The sequence below is a fragment of the Perognathus longimembris genome, chromosome 7, assembly GCF_023159225.1.
Source record: "Perognathus longimembris pacificus isolate PPM17 chromosome 7, ASM2315922v1, whole genome shotgun sequence".
Lineage (NCBI taxonomy): Eukaryota > Metazoa > Chordata > Mammalia > Rodentia > Heteromyidae > Perognathus > Perognathus longimembris.
The window spans coordinates 5,394,867-5,418,925 of record NC_063167.1 but is presented as its reverse complement, the minus strand read 5'-3'; the positions used below and the strand labels follow the sequence as shown (position 1 = coordinate 5,418,925).

The 24,059-nt window shown below is 53.6% G+C and overlaps 1 protein-coding gene across 1 annotated transcript; it reads right to left on the bottom strand.

Annotated features, from left to right (window-relative positions):
• Positions 1–1,928: 1,928 nt before the first annotated feature.
• Ca6 (carbonic anhydrase 6) lies at positions 1,929–22,946 on the bottom strand. Its single transcript, XM_048349813.1, is given in 9 exon segments — positions 1,929–2,207; positions 2,210–2,215; positions 5,873–5,995; positions 10,244–10,401; positions 11,840–11,909; positions 13,531–13,623; positions 15,637–15,785; positions 19,777–19,959; positions 22,868–22,946. Coding segments are annotated over 9 exon segments (957 nt in total). The 3' UTR covers positions 1,929–2,111.
• Positions 22,947–24,059: the final 1,113 nt, after the last annotated feature.

Below are 24,059 nucleotides of genomic sequence, written 5' to 3'. Positions count from 1 at the left end.
GGTGCTAGCAACGCTGTCCAGGCGTGGCCCGCAGACCAGAGGAGTTTCCATCTTGGGGAGCCAAGCACAGTGGCTTACGCCCATAATCCCAGCTACTCAGGAGGCTGAGATTGGAGGATCGCTGTTTGAAGCCAGCCAGGACAGAAAAGTCCATGTGACTCATATCTCTAATGCACCAGTAAAATGTCAGAAGCAGAGGACTGGTTCAAGTGGTAGAGTGCCAGCTCGTCTTGAGCAAAAAAGGGACTAGGCCAGGCCCAGAGTTCAAGCCCCATGACTTACCACCCCCCCCCAAAAGAGTCATGATAAAAACAATGTAATATATGCTAATTAAAAATTGGGGGGAAAAATAGCTAAACACTACCGATGGCTCACACCTGTACCCTAGCTACTCAGGAAGCTGAGACCTGAGGATCGAAGCTCAAAGCCAGCCCAGGTGGGAAAGTCCATGAGACTCTTACCTCCAGTTAACTACCAAAGAAAAAAGAAAAAGCAGGCTGGGAATATGGCCTAGTGGCAAGAGTGTTTGCCTCATATACAGGAAGCCCTGGGTTCGATTCCTCAGCACCACATATATAGAAAATGGCCAGAAGTGGCGCTGGGACTCAAGTGGCAGAGTGCTAGCTAGCCTTGAGCAAAAAGAAGCCAGGGACAGCACCCAAGCTCTGAGTTCAAGCCCCAGGAACAACACAAAAAGGAAAAAAAGAGCAATAATGATCACAATGAATCCATTACCCACCGGGGTATGTGTGTTTAATTGGAGATGAGAGTCTGAACTTTCCTACCCGGGCTGGCTTCAAACCACAATCCTCAGATCTCAGCCACGTGAGTAGCCAGGATTACAGGTGAGAGCCACCATGCCCAGCTTGTCCTTGAAATTCTTACTGATTATTGAATGGCTTTTTTTTTTCCCACTTAGCATTTGCTTTATTGTGTTGTTTTTTGCCAGTCCTGGGACTTGAACTCAGGGCCTGAGCACTGTCCCTGGCTTCTTTCGGCTCAAGGCTAGCACTCTGCCACTTGACTCACAGCACCATGTCTGGCTTTTTCTATATATGTGGTGCTGGGGAATCGAACCCAGGGCTTCATGTGTATGAGGCGGGTGCTTTACCACGAGGCCATCTTCCCAGCCCTTGAGTGGCTTTTATTGTGTGTGCTCGTCCATTGTTCTAGACAGGGGGTCCCTACGTGAGCAGGCTAGCCTTGACCTCTCGATCCTCCTGCCTCGGCCTCCCAAGGGCTGGCGCTGGAGTGGGAAGCTAGGCGCGCGGCTCCCTCCCTCGCGCCACACTCAACACGGAAGCCCTGTCCTTGAGAAAGGCCATCCTGAGCGCCCATCTCCCTCTCCGCCAAGGCCTCCAGTGCCAGCCGGTGCCAGGCCGGCGCTCCGGCACGGAACAGCCCCCCGCCATCGGCCTTCTAGCCCGCCGTACTTCCTGCTCTCTAGTACTGCTCTTGTGAGTCCTTTGTGGTCCCGGGCACCCTTTTAGGGTGGCCCCCCCGTCCTTCTAGCTGAGCGTGATGGTGCACCCCTGTAGTCCCGGTCCTTGGAGACTGAGGCAGGAGCAAGCCGTGCATGAAGCCTGTCTGAGCTAGATGGATAGTTAGAGGCCAGTTAGCCTGGGCGACATGTAAGACTCTAATTAAAAATAAACAAATCATAAAACACACAAACACACTGAAGAGTCTCCTTGCCTCCTTCTCGGTCCTGGACTCGGTGCCCTTTGACCTCTGTGCAGCCACCTGTGCCCCGTGGACAGGCAAGAAGGAAGGGGCCGTGCGGCAGAGAGGCACAAGAAGAGACCAACTGGCGCAGCACTCTCCAAAATCATTTTACTACATCTAAATCCTACAGGGAGCGCGTGCGGGGATGACACTGACGTCGATTGAAGTGAACGGTTCTGTCTTGTTTTCTATTTCCTCTCACCCGCTTCCCTCCCCCCGTCCATTGGTGAGACGCATCTCTTCCGGTCCGTTTAGTGGTCTTCCTTCCTTCCCTGAGCGATGGCGTCCCCCGTGTTAATCACCAGTGTTTCACAGGTAGGAGCAGCGTGGTTCAGATTTCCAGGATCCTTGGCACCAGGCCGGGCGAGCTGGCGCCCACCCACTGGCTAATGGTATCTTTTCTTCTTCAACATCCTGTCCTTAGCCAAACTTCTCAGCAGGTTGTCAAGCTTGTTGTCGATCCTGAGCAAGTAATACTGGTTCTGCGATCCTGACATACATTGAACAGAAAGAAGAGTTAGTGCTGAGTGCTGGCGGCTCACCCGGTCATCTCGGCTAGGGGGGGAGGCTGAGATCTGAGGATCAGGGTGTGAAGCCAGCCCAGACAGGAAGGTTCATGAGATTCTGAGGAGGAGACGCAGAGGTGGAAGCAGAGCTCAGACCCCAGGCCGTTATTAAACTTGGATCAAAAAGCTGAGCACTGGTGGCTCACACCTGTAGTAGTCGCCACTCCGGAGGCTGAAATCCGAGGATTAAGGTTCAGAGTCAGCCCAGGAAGGAAAGTCCATGAGACTCCTATCTCCAATTAACCAATGAAAACTCAGAAGTAGAGCTCTGATTTGAGTGGTAGAGTGCTAGCCTTGAATGAAAAAGCTCAGGAAGTGACCAGACCCTGAGTTCAAGCCCAAAACTGGCAAAAAAAAAAAAAAAAAAAAAAAAAATACCCACAAAAAAACCATGATGGATCAAACTCATTACCAAACTTGAGGATCAAAACTGGAACCTAGGGGCTGGGAGTACAGCCTAGGGGTAGAGTGCTCACCTTGTACACATGGAGCCCTGGGTTCGATTCCTCAACACCACATACATAGAAAAAGCCAGAAGTGGCGCTGTGGCTCAAGTGGCAGAGTGCTAGCCTTGAGCAAGAAGAAGCAGGGACAGTGCTCAGGCCCTGAGTCCAAGGCACAGGACTAGCAATAAAACAACAACAACAATAAAAACCGGAGCCCAGTGTCTACTGAACCCCCACTCTCCCGCTGAGCTCTGGCCCGGCCTCCCCTTGTGTGTGTAAGGGAACTACGTATGTGTGAGCTTCCAGTGCCTCCCCATTCCCATCCCCCTGGCTTCAGATAATGGTCAGGGGCCCTTATCTTACAGGATATAGGTGTTTTCTAATAACTAAATTGCAGGGTGGCGCACAGTGGCTCAAACCTGTAATCCCAGCTACTTGAGAGGTGACTATGGGATGGGAAGAGCTGTGATTTGAGGTCAGTGTTGTCCCGCCTTGTCCCGCCGCGACCCGGAGCAAAGCAATGATCGATACCAGACCGTGGATCCGGTTTTAGGGTACCAGGGAACCTGTTGTCTGATGCTGAGCGTCCCGTGAACAAGACTTTTATTAATCATCAAGTAGAGGAGTACATGCAGAAAGCAAGGTAGCAGTCTCTTAGACGTTAACGACACCAGAGTAGGGGAAACAATCCTAGGATTGGTGACCTCCTGAAAACAGGAGGTGAAGGTGAGCAGCAAACAAACACCATTTGGATCCGCAGTTACAGGATTCCCACAGGCCAGCACAGAGTTCTCAGCACCCCATCTCAACCAATGGCAGGGTGAGGTGGTGCCTGTCTGCCATCCCAGCAACATGGGGAGAATGAGGAGGATCACAGCCCAGGCTGGCCCCGCGTACAGTGAGACCTTACCTTGAAAATAACTCATGCTCAAGGAGCAGAGCACCTGCCTAGCCAGCACAAGGTCCTGAGTTCAATCCCCGGTATTGTCAAACATTGCAAGCTTCATGCGGGGTCCCTGTCTTATCCTTCTCAGTGAGGGTTGTCTCGGGGTTTTCCTTACTGACAGCAGGATCACAGTAACCCAGCTGGGGTGAGATTCTACACAAGACAGCCAGCCACTGCTCCACAGAACCTGGGTCTGAGCCAGGTGCCAGTGGCTCACGCCTGTAATCCTAGCTGCTCAGGAAGCTGATCTGAGGATCACAGTTCAAAGCCAGTCCAGGCAGGAAAATCCATGGGACTTTCATCTCCAATGAACCACTAAATACCTAGAAGTGGAGCTGTGGTTCGTGAGACAGCACCAAGGCCTTGATTTCAAGCCCTCATATAAGTACAAGAAAAGGGAGGAAGGAAAGGAGGGAGGGAGGAAAGGAGGGAGGGAGGGAGGGAGGGAGGGAGGGAGGAAGGAAGGAAGGAAGGAAGGAAGGAAGGAAGGAAGGAAGGAAGGCAGGCAAGCTGGATCTGAGGGAAGTAGGACAAAATGGCATCCCATTCTCTGTTCTAGAACAGCACAGGGAGCCACAACACAGTTTCTGCAGCTGGGGGTGAGGGAAGAAGACCCCTGCTTTCCCTGGGGGAGGGGGGATATGAAGTGACAAGACTGAGCAGGAAGTGCCGGAAGGGAGGCCCACGGGGGACGCAAAGGCAAGTGGCGACATGAAGAGTTTTAGGCTGTGTCAAGGACACTTTGGCAACCTCATGAGAACAAACTAGAAGGATGCCTGTGGAAAGAGCACTTGAGGCGTGGCGTGTGGAACCCAATGCTCCCCTGGGAACCCAGGACAGTGACATTCTTTCCAGGGGAAGCAGGAGAACCTGGAGACACGCTGGAGCCAGGTGCAAGAGGCTCACACCTGTCATCCTCACTGCTCAGGAGGCTGGAATCTGAAAATCGAGGTTCAAAACCAGCTCAAGCAGGAAAGCCCATGAGACACTTATCTCCAGTTAACCACCAAAAAGCCAGAAATGAAGCTGTGGCTCAAGTGGGAGAATGCCAGCCTTGCAAGTAAAAGCCAATGGACGGGGCTGGGGATATAGCCTAGTGGCAAGAGTGCCTGCCTCGGATACACGAGGCCCTAGGTTCAATTCCCCAGCACCACATATACAGAAAATGGCCAGAAGCGGCACTGTGGCTCAAGTGGCAGAGTGCTAGCCTTGAGCGGGAAGAAGCCAGGGACAGTGCTCAGGCCCTGAGTCCAAGGCCCAGGACTGGCAAAAAAAAAAAAAAAAAAGCCAACGGACAGCACCCAGGCCCTTGTCCAAGCCCTCGTATCAGCACAGGAAAGGAAAAGAGACAGGTGAGAGGGGCTTTGCCTGCGAGCAAGCAGCTCCTCACCCTCTAGAACAGGAAGTGTCACTGTGATAATACTATGTCCGCTATAATATGGGAGGTAAGTGTGGGCATATTTTAAAATATGTAAAATACAGATAAAGGTGAAATAGTACTGAACAGGCAATTTTGATTGCTCATTGGCTCTACTGTATTTGAGGATATGAAAATCTCAGGACTGGTTCATAGGAATCGATTCGAAAGAGAATGAATTAAGAGACTGTGAGTATTCGTTGGTACAGATTGTACCCTAAAAGTACAGAGAAACCGAATACAGTGGGTCAGACTGCAGGATGCTGTGTTCCTGCCACTACAGTGACTCGGCGAACCCCGAGCCCTGATCTTCCTATACAGACAGATCCAGGGGCTAGAGGAGCCCCGGGAGGGAGGACAGCACCTGGGACCTCATTCCTCATCTCCAAGAAGATGGAGCAAACAATAGTTGGTCCAATTAACCCTGCCTGGAGGGGCCGTGCAGGACCCAGGGGTATGAATATGCAAAACAGTTGCAGGTCGATGCATGCAGGAAAGCATTTGAGCTGGGTTTAATAAGGCTCGCTACACTCACAGGAGAGCTTGAGGATACTCCTGCCTTGCTGCTCCTAGGTCTGTCAGCAAGTTCTGGAAGGTGACAGATCCCTTGGTGCTCCCAGGCATCACAGCCTGGGCTTGGAGATGCCCGTACAAGTAGGCTCGCCTGGACTTCCTGCATGAAGACAACTCTCCTCCTCCACGACTGGCAAAAGAGAGGCACGCAGTCATGAGGGGGGTTCTGAAGAAATCAGTGAGAGTCGGTGTCACTCACTTGGACTTGGGAAGTAGGGGAAGTGGCTTCCACCACTCTGGAGTGAAGGGGCTGGGTCTCGCGGTAACCGTTGTGGAGGGTCTGGTTCTGATGGTTCAGCACGGAATTCTCCATCTTGAGGACCTGCAGACAACCAGCAGTGAGTTATGGATAGCAAAAGGCAATTGGTATTGAGAAATGTTTAGTGAGTAAGTGGAGTAGAGCCGGACTTCTAGAACGCTCATAGAGTGGTTATAAGATGGCAAGTTTAAAGGAGGTTCTGGGTGCTATGTGTCAAGCATTGTTCTAGAACACATCCATCCATCCATCCATTCTTTGAAGAAGTTATCTGTCCACACACTCGTCTAATCTTTTTCTGTGAGTACCTGGTTACTATTAAAAAGGAGAAGCCAGGTGTGGTGGTGAATGTCTGTAATCCCGATACCCACGGCTGAGGCTGGCAAACCTCAAGTGTGAGGCCAGCCTAGGCTACGCAGTGAGATCCTAGCCCCCCAAAAAACCACAAAAATATAAAGGAGAGAAAAAAAAGGAAATGGAAGTATACTGAGTGGCAAGCTCAAATTTGCTTTTTCTGAAAATGTCTGTGTTTCCTCTACAACCTTTAAAGGCCAGCCCCATACCACTAAGCCAGGCCTCTAGCCCTTTTTTTTTTTTTTTGCCAGTCCTGGGTCTTGAACTCAGGGCCTGAGCACTGTCCCTGGCTTCTTTTTGCTCAAGGCTAGCACTCTACCACTTGAGCCACAGCGCCACTTCTGGCCATTTTCTATATATGTGGTGCTGGGGAATCGAACCCAGGGCTTCATGTATACGAGGCAAGCACTCTTGCCACTAGGCCACATTCCCAGCTCCTCCAGCCCTATTTTTTTTTATTTTTATTTTTTGCCAGTCCTGGGCCTTGGACTCAGGGCCTGAGCACTGTCCCTGGCTTCTTCCCGCTCAAGGCTAGCACTCTGCCACCTGAGCCACAGTGCCCCTTCTGGCCGTTTTCCATATATGTGGTGCTGGGGAATCGAACCGAGAGTTTCATGTGTTGGAGGCAAGCACTCTTGCCACTAGGCCATATTCCCAGCCCCGAGCCCTATTTTTATAATAGGGTTTTGCTTCTGGCCCAGGTGTGCCTGCTCCTGAACTTCAGTCTGCTGACTTTAGGCTTCCTGTCATTGCCACCCTGCATGCCACCATCCATGCCATTGTGACCAGACTTCTCCAGACTTCTGCCTGGGCTGGCCTTGAACCACAGTCCTCTGTTATCAGCCTCTTAAGTAGCAAGGATTACAGGTATGAGCCACTGATCTCTGCTTCAAAGCGTCTTTTCTCTTATGTGTTCTATGATCTTTTTTTCACGGAGCTACTTTCTAGTAATTTTATTTGTTGAAGCTCGTTTAGGTCTAGATTTAAATTGCATTCTTTCAAGCGAGTTGGCATCTGCTCTGTTATGTGAGGCCACTGCCAGCCTGTTTGGCAACGTGTGTGTGTGTGTGTGTGTGTGTGTGTGTGTGTGTGTGTGTCTCTTCTGTAGTAAGGAAAGATCTTTTCCATCTTCTCTTGGAAGAGAGAAGTGAAGTTTCAGGGAGATAAACATTGTTCTCTGAGGAAGACAACCTCTGGGAAGGAAAAATCACTTTGCCTGTAGCTCCAGTAATACCTGTCCTTCATTCAGTTCAGCAACTTTGTACCATGGGCCGGCACTGTGTAGTGTGTTTATTCAATTCAAGAAACATTCATAAAAATTTGAGAAAAAAAAAAAAAAGAAACATTCATGCTACTACTGAAGGACAGAGTAGGAGAGACACTAGGACTTATCGGCACAGGTAGGAACTTCCTGAACACAGTCCCAGGGGCACAACAGATAGGGGAGAGTCTCGACAAATGGGACTACTACAAAATAAAAAGGTTCGGCACAGCTAAAGACATAGCCACTAAACTAGAAAGACAGCCAACCATATGGGGAAGGATCTTCACCAGTACAACAACAGACAAAGGCCTAATATCTGCCATCTACAGAGAACTCAAAAAACTAAGCCCCTCCAAGCCCAATAAACCAATTATTAAATGGGCCAAGGAGCAAAAGAGAGACTTCACAAGAGAAGATATAAAAATGGCAAAGAAACACATGAGGAAATGTTCAACATCCCTGGCAGTAAAGGAAATGCAAAAAAAAAACAACCCTGAGATACCACCTCACCCCAGTTAGAATGGCCTATACCCTGAACTCAGGCAACAACAAATGCTGGAGGGGGTGTGGGGAAAGAGGAACCCTTCTCCTCTGTGGTGGGAGTGCAAATTAGTACAACCACTTTGGAGAACAGTATGGAGGTTCCTCAAAAAGCTCAGCATAGACCTACCCTATGACACAGCCATACCACTCCTAGGCATCTATCCTGAACAACAGGTCTCAAGATATCAAAAAGACATCTGCACTTCCATGTTTATCACTGCACAATTCACAATAGCCAAAATATGGAAACAACCCAGATGCCCCTCCACAGATGAGTGGATCCAAAAAATATGGTACCTATACACAATGGAATACTACATAGCAGTTAGAAATGATAAAATATTAGTATTCACAGGGAAATTGTCAGAGCTTGAACGAATAATGTTGAACAAGAAAAGCCTAGAACACAGAGAACAAAGGGGCATGGTCTCCTTGATATATGACTGTTGGGGGGTGGGAGACAGTAGAGACCAGGTCTGCAAAATAACAAACTTCTTTTCAAATGGTATTTCCACATGTTTGGGTCAGCGACTTTACATTATGTATCTAAAACCAAACAACTACTAAACAAACATAAAAAGGTCTAGAATAGACCTATCAGTGGATCACAATAGCTCAACAACTATGTATACATGATCATATAAGACGAGGATAAGCAAAAAAACAACTCCAAGAGAAGGACACAGGAGGATTCTATTGTTGACATTACGTTTAATGTTCTAGGTGAATTGCCTTTGGCTTACCCTACGTGGTTACTGTACATGATGTTGTTTATTTGTTTTGTTTTTGTTGCCAGTCCTGGGCCTTGGACTCAGGGCCTGAGCACTGTCCCTGGCTTCTTTTTGCTCAAGGCTAGCACTCTGCCACTTGAGCCACAGCGCCACTTCTGGCTTTTATCTATTATATGTGGTGCTGAGGAATCGGACCCAGCTGAGGAATCGAACTTCATGTATACGAGGCGAGCACTTTACCACTAGGCCATATTCCCAGCTCCTGTATATGATTTTGGTACACTGGATATTGTATATATGCCTACCTGAACTAGGGAAGGGAAAGAAAAATGAGGGAGGGTGTAACAAATATCACAAGAAATGTACTCACTGCCTCATTATGTAACTGTACCCCTTTTGCAAAACACCTTGTCAATAAAATTTAATTAATTTAAAAAAAGATATAGAGGATATAAATGTATTGCTGAGAAAAGGGAAAAAAAAGAAAAAGAAACATTCATGCTGGACGCTGCGGCTCAGACCTGTAATCTTCCGTTACTCACGAGGTTGAGATCTGAGGATCATAGTTCAAAGCCAGCTCAGGCCGAAAAGCCTGTGCGACGCTTCTCCATTTAACCAGCAAAAAGCAACAAGAGAGGGCTGGGGATATAGCCTAGTGGCAAGAGTGCCTGCCTCGGATACACGAGGCCCTAGGTTCGATTCCCCAGCACCACATATACAGAAAACGGCCAGAAGCGGCGCTGTGGCTCAAGTGGCAGAGTGCTAGCCTTGAGCGGGAAGAAGCCAGGGACAGTGCTCAGGCCCGGAGTCCAAGGCCCAGGACTAGGCAAAAAAAAAAAAAAAAAAAGCAAGAAGAGAAGCTTGAGTAAAACAGGGTGAAGGCCCTGAGTTCAAGCCCCAGGATCTGTACAAAGGAAGGAAGGAAGGAAAGAAAGGAGGGAAGGAGGGAGGGAAGGAGGGAGGGAGGGAGGGAGGGAGGGAGGGAGGGAGGGAGGGAGGGAGGGAGGGAGGGAGGGAGGGAGGGAGGGAGGGAGGGAGGGAGGAAAGAAAGGAGGGAGGGAGGGAGGAAGGAAGGAAGGGAGAGAGGGAGGGAGGGAGGGAGGGAGGGAGGGAGGGAGGGAAGGGAAGGAAGGAAGGAAGGAGAGAGGGAGAGAGGGAGAGAGGGAGGGAGAGAGGGAGAGAGGGAGGGAGAGAGGGAGAGAGGGAGGGAGGGAGGGAGGGAGAGAGGGAGGGAGGGAGGGAGGGAGAGAAGGAGGGGAGAGAGGGAGGGAGGGAAGGGAAGGAGGAGCCCTTGCATGGAGGCGCGGGGACACTAGCTCCCTGGGCACCCGTGGCTGGGCGAGGCGGGGGGCGCTGGGCGTGCGGGGCGGGGAGCTGGCGCGGTCCTGGGCCCCCGGGGCGAGGCGATGCCCTGCCCCTCACCTGGGCCTTGGAGATCTTCACCGAGTCCGACAGGACGAACCAGCGCACGTTCTGCGTGCACGGCGGCGTGGTGAGCGAGCCCTGGTAGGTGTAATAGTGGTACGTGTCCCCGGGCAGCATGTCCAGAATGTCAACGTCGGTCAGCTGGGTGGACTGTCCTGAGGGAGAGGGCGAGGGACGGAGGAGGGTGAGGGACCCCGCAGCCCCGCCCGGGGACAGCGGGACAGCGTGGCCCCCCGTGGGTCCCCCTGGGGCCTCAGGTGCCCCCTCCCTGGCTGAGCGGCCTGACAGCTGCTGGCTCAGAGGCTGAAAAGGGGGGGGGCCCAGCGAGCCTCGGGGGGAGGCTGAGGAGCACAGCACCTGCCCAGCCCCCACGCCAGGCCCTGGGCTCCACCCTGGCGTCAGGAAACACCAGGGATCCACACGATGATTGCACGAGGCACAAAAGAAAGGCCGAGGCAGCTGGGTGCTGCTGGTCACGCTTACACTCCTCACTACTCAAGCTGAGATCTGAGGATCTTGGTTCAAAGCCAGCCAGGGCAGTAAAGTCCCAGGAGACTCTTATCACCAATTACCCAGCAAAAAAAAAAAAAGCTGGAAGTGGAGGCGGAGCACAAGTGATAGAATACCAGCCTTGAGAGGGGGGGAAAAGGCAAGCGAAAACACAGGGCTCTGAGTTCGAGCCCTGGTACCGGTACAAAAAAATTTAAAAAAGCAATGTTGGGCTGGAGGTATAGCTCAAGTACTAAAACTCCATCTTACCAAGTGCAAGGCCCTGAGTCCAAACTCTGGTCCCGCTAAAATTCTAAAAAAATAACAATATTCAAAAAGTGGCTGGCGCTTCCTTGAGGGCCTTACTGGAAACTGCCACCATCGTGGTCACTGGCAACAGAGGTTACCTTTCATGACAAACAAGAGAAGCGAATCATGACCCCTGAGGCTCTGGGTGAACACGCCCAGGGACAGAGGGCCCAGATCGCGGGGGGGTTGAGCGGGAGCCGATGGCGCACACCCAAATCCTAGCTCCTCAGGAGGCTGAGACCTGAGGATGGGCTCAAAGTCCACCTGAAGCCAGCCCGGGCGGAGGGGAAAAGTCCCTAGGAGACTCACCTCCAACTAACCACTCCAAAAACGAAGTGGCTCTGTGGTTCAAGTAGTAGAACGCTAGCCGTGAGCACAAAGAGGCTCAGGGACAGCGCCCAGGCCCTGAGTTCAAACCCCACAGCCAACAGAAAAAAGAAATGAAAATAATAATATAATAATAATAATAAAGTAGTGGTTGCATGTTGAAAACACAGAATGAAAGCAAGCAGGGTCCCTGTACTGGTCCTCACTCCTGAGCTCTTGCTGCCCCAGCCCCTAAAAATCACACTGGGCCCCAGGTGGGGGGGGGGGCTGCCACCATGACCACCCCCTCCCCCCAGTGCTCCCTCCAGGGAAGAGCATTCCCACAGGGCCCAGGGCAAGTGACGTCTGGTGGAGAGTTGGACTCCATTGGCATGGCTCGCCAGCCACCCTCCCCACCGGGTCCCCCCTCTTCTCCCCTTCTCTACCTCACACCCGCCGTCCACCACCCCCCCTCCCGCACCCCCTTACCTGGATACCTGATCTTGGCCAGGTGAGAAAGCAGCTTGCTGTAGTACGTGTTCTCGGCATACTCCTCGATCTGCAAGGGGAACGGAGCCATTGACCCAGCGACGCAGAGACCCGGGTCGCGTGGGCCTCTCGCCCACGAAGCCCCCGCCTGGCTTCCTCTGTTTGAACTCAGGACCTGGACGCTGTGGCCGAGCTGTTTTGCTCAAGGCCAGTGTTCTACCTCCTTGAGCCACAGCGCCACGCCGGGGTTTCTGGTGGTTCATCGGAGGGAGGAGTCTCTGGGATTTTCCTGGCTCAGCCTCCTGAGGAGCTGGGATTCCAGGCGTGAGCCGCCAGCATCGGCCCAAGTTGAGTACTCCTGAAGACAGTGCTCCCGGGCTGGGCTCCTCGGCTCTGGTCTGTATCCAGTGAGCCCCCCTGCCCCGGCAGTGAGGTTTCCTGAGCTTCACCCGGTCATCTCGTGGACTGGGTGGGAACAGCGGAGAAGCCCACGGAGACTCATCATCCTTCTTGTAGCGTCTAACCACTTTTCATGAAGGAAAGCCTTCGTCTGTTGTTTGTCTCTGGTGTGTTCCAGAGCACCACAACGATTGGGGTTTGTGTGTTTGCTTTTCTGTGGTCCTGCAGAAATGGTTTTGGTCGTTGTTTTGCCTTGACAAAAAGACCTGTTTTAATACTTCGTTTTGGAGAATTAGACTCCTGACCTCTTCCAGCCACCCAGCCCTGAGCCCCGCATCTGGATCTCCTTAGAAATGCCGGGGTGCGGGGGGGGGGGGGCCTGCGGCTCACACCTGTTGTACCAGCTACTCGGGAAGCTGGGATTTCAGGACCATAGTTCAAAGCCAGCCCATGCAGGAAAGTCCATGAGACGCTTATCTCCAGTGAACCAGCAAAAAGCCAGAAACAGAGTTGTGGCTCAAGCAGTACAGCACCAGCCTTGGACAGAAAAGCTAAGCCTGCGTGCTTGCCCTTGGCTGGTGGCCTTGAAACGCCCCTAGCCAGACACCGGCTTCTATCCAGTCAACCTTGCAGTTACTTCAAATCTTTCTTTTTTCTTTTTTTGTTCTTTGTGCCAGTCCTAGGGCTTGAACTCAGGGCCTGGGTGCATTCGCTGAGCTTTTTTGTTCAAGGCTAACCCTCTACCATACCTCGACTTCTGGCTTTTTGATGGTTAATTTGGAGATAAGAGACTCCCGGACTTCCTACCTGAGCTGCCTTTGAACTGGATCCTCAGATCTCAGCCTCCTGAATAGCTAGGATTGCAGGCATGAGCCACTGGCATCTCATAAGTCTTTTTTTTTTTTTTTTTTTGCCAATCCTGGGGCTTGAACTCAGGGCCTAAGCACTGTCCCTGAGCTTCTTTTGCTCAAGGCTAGCACTCTACCACTTGAGCCACAGCGCCACCTCTGGCTTTTTCTGTTTATGTGGTGCTTTGGAACAGAACCCAGGGCTTCACGCATGCTAGGACCACTAAGCCACATTCCCAGCCCTTCCATAAGTCTTTTAAGTCATCGTTTCAGTTACTCAAGGCCCTGATGCTGACTGCACAGAAAGAGCGGGCAAGGGACCGTCCACTGGGCCAGCCTGGCCAAGAATTGTGAGCACAGGAAGGGATGGAGGGCAAGGAAGACCTCCTCTACACACGCACGTGCACACACACACACACACACACACGCCTGGTATCAGCCTACCTCAACAAAGGCCGCCAGCACAGCCAGACCGTCGGGTGCATCTTTGGCGATGTCGTAGCTCTCGTACTTGGCGTTGTAGTGAACCAGGTGCATCTGTGGGAGGGAGAGAGGGGTGGTGGAGGCCAGTTCATGACTACTCAACACTGCCAGGTCTGGAGGCTCACGCCTGTCAGCCTAACTACTCAGAAGGCTGAGATCTGAAGATCACGGTTCAAAGCCAGCCCAGGCAGCAAAGTCTGAGAGAGACTCTTTTTATTTTTCCTTTTTCCAGTTGTAGGACTTAGACAGGACCTTGGCTGCCCCTGGGTTAGAGACAAGCGTCTGAGGGACTTTCTTGGGCCAGGCTAGCTTCAAACTGCAGTCCTCAGGTCTCAGCCTCCTGAACAGGTAGGATGACAGGCGTGAGCCACCGACACCCAGCCCTGAGAGACCCTTCGCGCCAAGGAACCAGCAAGGAGCCAGAAGCGGAGCTGTGGTCCAAGTGGTAGAGCACTAGCCTGGCGTGGGACAATGCCCAGGCCCTGAGTTCAAACCCCAGTACTGGCTGACGCTGACACACACACACACACACACACACACACACACACACACACACACACACGGGGAAGCTCAAAGCCCTTAACAAAAGTAAATAAATAAATGGCATGCTTTCTTTCCAAAGAAGGAAGGAAAGGAGGAACGCTATTCTGACAGCTCCACACACACAGCTCTGCCCTCCAGCGCCTCCCGTCGGGTGCACGCGCCCGGGAGCGCCCCTCCTCTCCGCCCCACACTGGGCCTTCCACGAGGGGCTGGTGTCCACTAGGCAAGCAAGCGCTCTGCGCCTGCGCCGCGCACCGGGAGCCACGACCAGAACGTTCTCTAAGCAGGAGTTTCAGGGCGTTGCCTGGCCCTCCTCTCCAGGCGGACACGCTGGCAGGGGTGGAGGGGTCGCGCGGGACACGGGGTGCCGCTGAGGCTTCTGGGGTGCTGCCTGCCTGCCCCAGCCACCGACCCCCCCCGCCACGCCCCCGCTGCAAGCGGGACGCATCCTAAAAACAGGCGGAGGCCCCGGAGTGCACGCAGGCCACGCGTGGAGCCACAACGCCGCCACGCGGGGGCCCGGGGGGGGGGACGGAGCTGGACTCTCCGCACGAAGCAGCAGCCAATCAACAACCGTGGAATGAGGGAGGAAGAAATCCGACCACAGGGTCCCTTCCCTGCCTCCTGGTGACCTTTCAACTTGTGAGTGGGAGGGTGTGGGTAGGCACCGATACTGGGGTTCGAACTCAGGGCTTGGGCACTGTCCCTGAGCTCCACCACCTAAACCACATGTCTACTTCTGGCTTTTTCATGGCTAACTGAAATTAAGAGTTGGGGCGGGGCGGGGGGAAGGCTGGGAATGTGGCCTAGTGGCAAGAGCGCTTGCCTAGCATTCATGAGGCCCTGGGTTCAATTCCTCAGCACCACATATGTAGAAAAGGCCAGAAGCGGCGCTGTGGCTCAAGTGGCAGAGTGCTAGCCTTGAGCCAAAAGAAGCCAGGGACAGTACTCAGGCCCTGAGTTCAAGGCCCAGGACTGGCACACACACACACAAAGTCTCAGGGACTTCCCTGCGTGGGCCGGCTTTAAATCATGATCCTCAGATCTCAACCTCCTGAGTAACTAGGATGACAGGCGGGAGCCGCCAACGTGTGCTCTTGCAATAAGAATAATGACTGTAGGTTGGCCGGGCACCAATGTCGCGAGCCTGCCGTCCTTGCTATTTAGGAGGCTGAGATCTGAGGATCCAGATTCCAATCCAACCTGGAGAAGAAAAAGTCCCCGTGGGAACTCTCATCTCCAATTAACCACTCAAAAACCAGAAGTGGCGCTGTGGCTCAAAGTAGTTGAGCACTAGCCTTGAGCCAAAGAGCTCCGGGACAGTGCCTAGGCCCTGAGTTCAAGCCCCACAAGGGGAGGGGAGGGGAGGGGAGGGGAGGGGAGGGGAGGGGAGGGGAGGGGAGGGGAGGGGAGGGGAGGGGAGGGGAGGGGAGGGGAGGGGAGGGGAGGGGAGGGAAGGGAAGGGAAGGGAAGGGAAGATGGCTGCAGAGCTGGAAGTCTGGAGGCGTGCGGGCGCTGGCTCACCTCGATCACGCGTCGGATCCCGTCGATGGTGTGCTCAGAGCCGCTGACCTCGGACGACGCGCCGCCCCAGTGGTAGTGCATCTGCGTGGCTTTGTACACGGTGCCGTCAGAGGCCGTCAGCTGCATGGTAGGCGGCAGGGTGATCTGCACTGGGAGGAAGAAGGAGGGCGTGGGCACCTGGAGGCCGTCAGGTCAGGCCTCGAGCCAGCCACCACCCGCCTGCCCACACACCCGGCCATCCTGAGTATCGAGGGCTCCGCAGGCCCTGAGCCAGGTCCCGGGGGGGGGGCGGGGACGGTGCTCACGTACATGACGCCACTGAGGTCAAGAGAGAGGCCAGGCCAGGTGCCCGTGGCCCACACCTGTCACCCTAGCTCCTCAGGAGGCTGAGATCTGAGGACCGCAGTTCAAAGCCAGCCTTGGCAGCAAAGTCTGGGAGACTCCTACCTCCAGTTGACCACCACTGATTTTTTAGGCCAGAAGTAGAACTGTAGCTCAAGTGATAAAGTGCTAGCCTTGAGCAGGAAATTTAAGGGACAAGGGCTGGGAATGTGGCCCAGTGGCAAGAGTGCTTGCCTCGTATACATGAAGCCCTGGGTTCAATTCCCTGGCACCACATATATAGAAAGTGGCCAGAAGTGGCGCTGTGGCTCAAGTGGCAGAGTGCTAGCCTTGAGCAAAAAGAAGCCAGGGACAGTGCTCAGGCCCTGAGTCCAAGCCCCAGGACTGGCAAAAGAAAGAAAGAAATAATTTAAGGGACAATACTCAGGCCCTGAGTTCAAGCCCCAGGACCAGCACACACACACACACACACACACATAAACACACACACACAATATCAGTATTTGGAAGAAGATGAAAGCATCCTTAAAATATTCACAGCTGGGTGCTGATGGAACACACCTGTATTCCTAGCTACTCAGGAGGCTGAGATCTGAGGACCCAGTTCAAAGCCAGCCTGGGTAGGAAAGTACTTGAGACTCTTCTCTCCAATTAACCACTAAAAAGCTAAAAGTGGAGCTGTGGCTCAAGTGGTAGGGGACAAGTCTTGCGCATAAAAGGTAAGGGACTGTATTCAAGCCCTGAGTTCAAGGCCCAGGACCAACACAAAGAGAGAGAGATTGATAGAGTCGGCTCTGACAATAACAGGTGGGAATCTGAGAGCCAAGGGTTAAGCCAAAGCCAAATGGACAGCTTGGGGCTGCCAGCAAGGGGGGGGGGGGGTAGCTCAGGTGGATTACTTGTATGTGTACAATTAACACATATACACATGCACACACACACACACACACACACACACACACACACAACGGTTACGAAAGCCAGAATTCCATTCCTCTGAAGAGACGGGATCCGCACAAGGCAAAGAGCTAGGAAGCGGGAGGGGGCCTCTTGGGACTAGTTTGAGTCATTTTCCTCCCAGGGCCTGACTGTGAGTCCCAGAGTGGCCCTCGTCTCCTCATAACAGGTTCAAATCCTCTCCCGTAGCCTTCTGCGCCTAGCCTAGCGGCCGGCTCTACCCAGATGGAGGGAGCCTCCATGTTGGGCTCTAGCACTGCATTCTGAGGACGGAGAAGCTGATGGCGAAGCAGAGGCCCCGCCCGCTCATCACCCCACTGTTCATTAAGATGGGGCCTAGCTGGGAGTGGGGAATCCAGGCCGCCTGCAGCGACACGTAACCACACACAACCCAACACACACACATCCTAACCTGCGTCCAGCACACGTAACCACACACACCCCAACACACACACACAACACACAACCTGCGTCCAGCACACGTAACCACACACAACCCAACACATACAACACAACACAACCTGCGTCCAGCACACGTAACCACACACAACCCAACACACACACATCCTAACCTGCGTCCAGCACACGTAACCACACACACCCCAACACACACACACAACACACAACCTGCGTCCAGCACACGTAACCACACACAACATAACACACACAACACAACCTGCGTCCAGCACACGTAACCACACACACCCCAACACACACAACACAACCTGCGTCCAGTCACACGTAACCACACACAACCCAACACACACACACACACACACTGTCCAACCTGCGTCCAGCACATGTAACCACATATCTCAACCTGCGTCCAACCACACGTAACCGCACACGGCCAAACTTGTATTTAAAAGAACCCACAGGGGCTGGGAATGTGGCCTAGCGGTAGAGAGCTCGCCTCGTATACATGTAGCCTTGGGTTCGATTCCTCAGCATCACATACATAGAAAAAGCCAGAAGTGGCGCTGTGGCTCAAGTGGCAGAGTGCTAGCCTTAAGCAAAAAGAAGCCAGGGACAGTGCTCAGGCCCTGAGTTCAAGGCCCAGGACTGGCCAAAAAAAAAGAAAAAGAAAGAACATGGGCAGTGCCCAGGCCCTGAGTTCAAACTCCAGGACCAGCAACTAATGAATTAGCTGGTTTAAAAAAAAAAAAGCAGGACTGCAGGCATGGCTCAGTGGTAGAGCACCAGCAGATCAAATTTGAGGGCTTGAGTTCAAAATGCAGTACTTTAAAAAAAAAAAAAACTGGGCTGGGAATATGGCCTAGTGGCAAGAGCGCTTGCCTCCTACACATGAAGCTCTCGGTTCGATTCCCCAGCACCACATATATGGAAAACGGCCAGAAGTGGCGCTGTGGCTCAAGTGGCAGAGTGCTAGCCTTGAGCAAAAAGAAGCCAGGGACAGTGCTCAGGCCCTGAGTCCAAGCCCCAGGACTGGCAAAAAAAAAAAAAAAACTGATGAAGAAAACAGTAAAAGCTGTGAAATCCCATGAAAGACGGAGGATCTGACTCAGATTAGAGTTGAGCCGAGAGGAATGGATGACTAAATGCAATGTGAGACCCTGGATTTGACCCTGAGTCCTAAAAAAAGACAGGCATGTGAAAGTGAGGTAATGCACTCGAAATCCATAATTGATCGTGCTGACTCCCAATAACAAGTGCACTGTGGTTATAAGATCTTAGTATTAGGGGAGTGAGAAAGCTATGAGAACGCTCCGGGTCGCTTAGTTCCCGGCGCCCACACACCCTTCTCGGAGGACCTGAGCATTCTTTGTGTATTTGGTTTTGTTTCCAGTCCTGGGCCTTGGACTCAGGACTTGAGCACTGTCCCTGGCTTCTTTTTTGCTCAAGGCTAGCACTCTGCCACTTGAGCCACAGCACCATGTCTAGCCTTTTCTATACATGTGGTGCTGGGGAATCGAACCCAGGGCTTCATGTATACAAGGCGAGCACTTTACCACCATGCCGTATTTCTGGCCCCTGAGCATTCTTGAGGCTGCCATGTTTCAGGCTCCAGGGGGGAACTGTGCTAGGAAGGACACTGCTCCACCTTACTTTTCAAAGAACTCACTAAAATAGCCAGGGGCTTATATGAAGAGAATCTTTTTTTTTTTTTTTTTTTTTTTGGCCAGTCCTGGGGCGTGGACTCAGGGCCTGAGCACTGTCCCTGGCTTCTTCCCGCTCAAGGCTAGCACTCTGCCACTTGAGCCACAGCGCCACTTCTGGCCGTTTTCTGTATATGTGGTGCTGGGGAATTGAACCCAGGGCCTCATGTATACTAGGCAAGCACTCTTGCCACTAGGCCATATCCCCAGCCCTTATATGAAGAGAATCTGCTTTTCCTGATAATCATTAGAGGCCCAGAGCCTCAAGCCATTCTGCCCTTCTAGAGCCTATGAAAATATAGTGGTGGGGGGGGAGGGGGCTGGGAATGTGGACAAGTGGTAGAGTGCTCGCCTAGCATGCACGAAGCCCTGGGTTCGATTCCTCAGCACCACATATATAGAAAAAGCCATAAGTGGCGCTGTGGCTCAAGTGGCGGTAGAGTGCTAGCCTTGAGCACAAAAGCTCAGGGGCAATGCCCAGGCCCAGAGTTCAAACCCCAGGACTGCAAAATAAAATTTACAAAAGCGAAGGAACAGTGTGCAGGGCAAGTTTAGGCCCTAGAACTGGAACCAAATCATCATCATCATCATCATCATCCAGGAGCCCAATTCTCAGTGTCAACAGGTTCGGGCCTGGCCTGGCACCCCCACCCCTAAGGCCCCTGCTGTGGGCCGTGCCCAGGCTCTGCACACGGCCCCCGCGCCCCTGGGCCGGGCTCCTTACCTGTGTGGCCATTGTTGGTCATATGGAACGGGCTCCCGTGGCTGTCCCCATAGCCCCTCAGCTCCAGGGGCTGCAGGTCAGGGTTGAAGCGAACCTTCCTCCGCTGCAGGTCGATGGGTGACTGCTGCTGCCCCCCGCAGTCCGGGTACTCCTCTGGCCAGTGAGCCTCATCCAGCACCCCCTCTGTGACAGCAGAGAGCACAGTTCAAGACTCGGCTCAGGCCAGGGGCCGGGGCTCACGCCTGTCATCCTAGCCACTCAGAGGCTGGGATCTGAGGATTGTGGTTCAAAGCCAGCCAGGGCAAAGTCTGCAAGACTCCCGCCTCCAATTGATCTCCAAAAAAAAAAAAAAAAAAAAAAAAAAGCCAGAGGGGAGCTGTGGTTCAAGTGGTAGAGTGCTAACGTTGAGCAGAAACGCTCAGGGTCAGAGCCCAAGCCTTGAGTTCAAGCCCCAACACTGGCGTGCACGCGCTCACAAAAGGAAAGCCAGAGAGAGCACGCCCTCCGTGCACACCTTACCAGACCAGGGACCGCCAGACGAGAGAGCTACATGGGAAAACTTCTAGAAGCAGACGTGGGACCTCCAGAAGGAAGGCCAAGCTGGACCTCAAACAGATGGTCCTCACTGGGGGACACGCGCTCACCTGTGCTCTCCTGGGATCACCACTGGCCCTGGGGGTGTGACTCAGTGTTGTAAAAATCTTGAGGATTGGCTCACTACTTGTAAAGCGCCAGCCTCGAGCAAAAAGCTAAAGAAGAGGAAGAGCTCCTCCAGACCTGGAGTTCAAGCCCCACTACTGACACAAAAAGTGAAAACAAAAAATCAGGTCTGGGCGTGGTGGTGCAGGCCCGTAGTCCCAAGAACCCGGACATCTGAGATGAGAGAATCACTTGAATCCACAAATCTGAGTCCTGGATAAGTAACATAAACCCTGTCTCTAGCTAGATGGAGGGAGAGAAGACGGAGACAGACAGACAGACAGAGACAGAAAGAACAGAACAAGGAAGTTAACCATTGTGAGGCTGGGTAAAAACCCTAGGCCCCAGAGTAATGAAGACTGATGATCATTCTGGATCTTTCCATCCCGGCGAGGGGCCCTGCTTGCCCGCTGGCAGCGGTGCAGCCTCTGGGTGGCCGCTGGAGACAGCTGCGGAGCAATGCTGGCGGCCGAGGCTCTCGCTGCGCTTTGCTCTGCGGACGTTCGTCTACCTCTCTGATCCACTCTCCGCTTTAAACACGTCACTCGTGGATGCAGGATGTCCGGGTCAGGGCCAGGGGGGTCTCCTGACGCAGCTTCTTCCTGGATCCAGGTGTTTTCCAGAGCCTTCTCCACACCACGGTTGTCCTTCAGAGCACTTTGATCACCAGAGCCCCCCGGGGCTCTGAGGAGGCCCAGACTCCCAGACACTGCCCTGGGCCCCGGGGGCCGCGCCCCACAAGCAGGCCCTAGAGTCCTTCCCGGCTGCTGGGCCTGCCCCTTTCCTCCAGGGCAGGTCAGCTGGCCCCGGCTGCCCTCCGAACTTTCTGAGCCCACCCCCCCAGGAGGTCGCCTGTCCCACTGTGTTGATCTGGGGCTGGCTGTGGAAGGCAGACAGTTCCGTTCAGAGCAGGTTTGATCCTGGGTTGTTCCTGCTCCTGCACCAGCCAGAAGCTTCCAGACAGCCCTGAGGCCTCGTTCCTTGAGGGGTACAAGCAGGATGTCCCCCGCAGCCACAGGAGGGGTATTTAGTGGTCACAGTCCCGCAGACAGCTTGCATGTGAATAGAACCTTGGCAGGTGGCAGGTTTTGGTGTCTGGTTTGGTTTGGTTTATTTGTGGTTCCTGTCCTAGGGCTTGAACTCAGGGCCTGGGCACTGTCCTTGAGCTTTTTTTACTCAGGGCTAGCCCTCTAACCACTTGAGCCACAGCTCCACTTCCAGCTTTTTGATAGTTAATTGGAGGTAAGAGTCGCACGGACTTTCCTGCCTTGGCGAGCTTTTTGAACCTGGCTTGATTCTCAGATCTCAGCTTCCTGAGTAGCTAGCATTACAGATGTGAGCCACAAGAGCCTAGCATGGCAGGGTTTTATTTTTTTTTCCTTCCTTTATTGTTAAAGTGATGTACAGAGCATGGCAGGGTCTTTTATGTTGCCTGTTCGAATTCTGGTTTTAGCCTAGAGGCCAGCTGAAGGAAGGTAAATGGGTTCCAATCAAACCAGGTGTTCTGGTTAAACTGAATATAGGACATGTCCATTCCTGCGGAGGCTTCCAGAACCTCCTAAGAACTTTATTTTCCACTCCCACGGGTGCCAAGCAAATGCCTTCACAGTCAGAAGCAGCATACGCGTGAGAAGCAGTGGGAAGGACCCATTTTAAAGCACAGAGCCTGGAAGAGAAGGTGCGGCTGGAGGAGTGGAAAGTTGTCTCCTCTTTTCCTTCAGCTTAATCTGGGTTGGTGGCTCATTAGGAGACTGAAAAGCTAGCATCCAGACCTCAACAAGGAACTGTGGGTCCAAGGCACCAGTGGCTCACCCCTGTCATCCTGGCTACTCAGGAGGCTGAGATCTGGAGATGAGAGTTAAAGCCAGTCCAGGCAGAAAAATCCCTGAAGTCTCGCCTCCAATTAACCAACAAAACGCTAGAAGTGAAGCCGTGGCTCAAGTGGTAGAGTTCCAGCCTTGAGCAAAAAGGCGAAAGGATAGTGCCCAGGCCCTGAAATCAAGCCGCAGGACTGGCACAAAAACCACACACACACACACACACACACACACAAAAAGAAAGCCCGGCACTGGTGGCTCACGCCTGTCATCCTAGCTACTCAGGAGGCTGAGATCTGAGGGTTGTGGTTCAAAGCCAGCCGGGGCAGGAAAGTCCATGAGACTCTTATCTCCAATGAACCACCACAAAAACTAGAAGTGGAGCTGTGGCTCAAAATAGCAGAGCCCTGAGTAGAGAAGTTCAAGGACAGCACCTAGGCCCTGAGTTCAAACCTCACAAGGGAAAGTAAATAAATAACCCACACAGCCTCCAAGTATGGCTGTGGTCCTGAGGAAGGGGGGGCCCCCTCCCTGCTGGGTGGGGACCCCAGGAGCCCTGAGAGCTGATAGCTTACCTGAGTAGGTCCACTCGGCCCCGTGCTGGGCCTGGACACCCAGGAAGAACAGCGACACCAGAGCCAGCGAAGGCCTCATGGCGGCGTGCGGCGGAAAGCAGGAGGCCCGTGGGGAAACCCTTCTTTTAAAAGCTCAGAAACTGTAAATAACAATTTACCACGTCCAGCTGGCCGATCCGCCCTGCGCGGCACCCACGGGGCAATAACATCCTCCCCACAATGGCCCTTCTCACTCGGCACCTCCCGCACGTGCCTCCCTCCACCCGGCAGCAGCGCGCGGCCAATTAACCCACGTCTGCTCATCCAGTGCCTTAGGAGACGCAGCTGATGGGCGGCACAGTGCAGCCATTGTGGACCAGGAGGTTGAGTGATCTATGGGAATGGAAAAGGCCCCGGGCTCGGAGCATGGGAGCTTCCTGGATCCTGTATTTCCTCTGCCCTTTCTGCTGGCTGCTGCGGAAGCACTGAGGCCCGAAGGTCACCTCTGAGCCTGCCTGGCATTTCCTGCCCATCTCCTGGTGGACATAAGCCATCGCTGCGGACTTAGCCAGTGCCTGGCGACCCAGCCTTGGACCAGAAACAGAGGGTCCCAGCTGCAGTCAGTGATAAAACCGGCCTCTCCTCTCCCCACCCCCCCTCCTTGGCTCCCGCAGCTGGGGTCACCAGCCACACCCCTGCCTTTCGACCTTTGGAGGCAGTGGGTGAGGGTGAGCAAGCACCTCCACCAAGTTGCCCTGACAGCTGGGGCTCACCCGGGCACACCCGGGCACACCCGGGCCACTCAACCGGATCGATGGATTGCCTCACCCGCGCGCATCCGTGGGGCTGGCGAAGGAGCAACACTGGCACACGGGCCAGGCTTCCCATGCCCTGCCAAGAGGGCAAAGGCGGAAGGCAGGTGGGGCGCCCCGGGGCGCCGGCAGGGGCAGGCGGGGCACCCAGGGCACGGGGTGCCCCCCGGGGCAGGTGCAAAGGAGCAATCTGGCCTGGCCTCCCTCATCTCAGTGCTCGCTTGTTCTTCAGCCCGAGGAAGGCTGGGATGGCAAAGGGCAGCTCCGCGTTCACACCCGGGACCACAGGGTGCACTCGGGGCCCTGGGAGCCCAGCAACACGCGCAGAGACCCCGCTGAACGCGGAGCCAGAGCGCTCCAGACCTGACGCCAGCCAGGGCTCACAGCTGCAATCCCTGCCA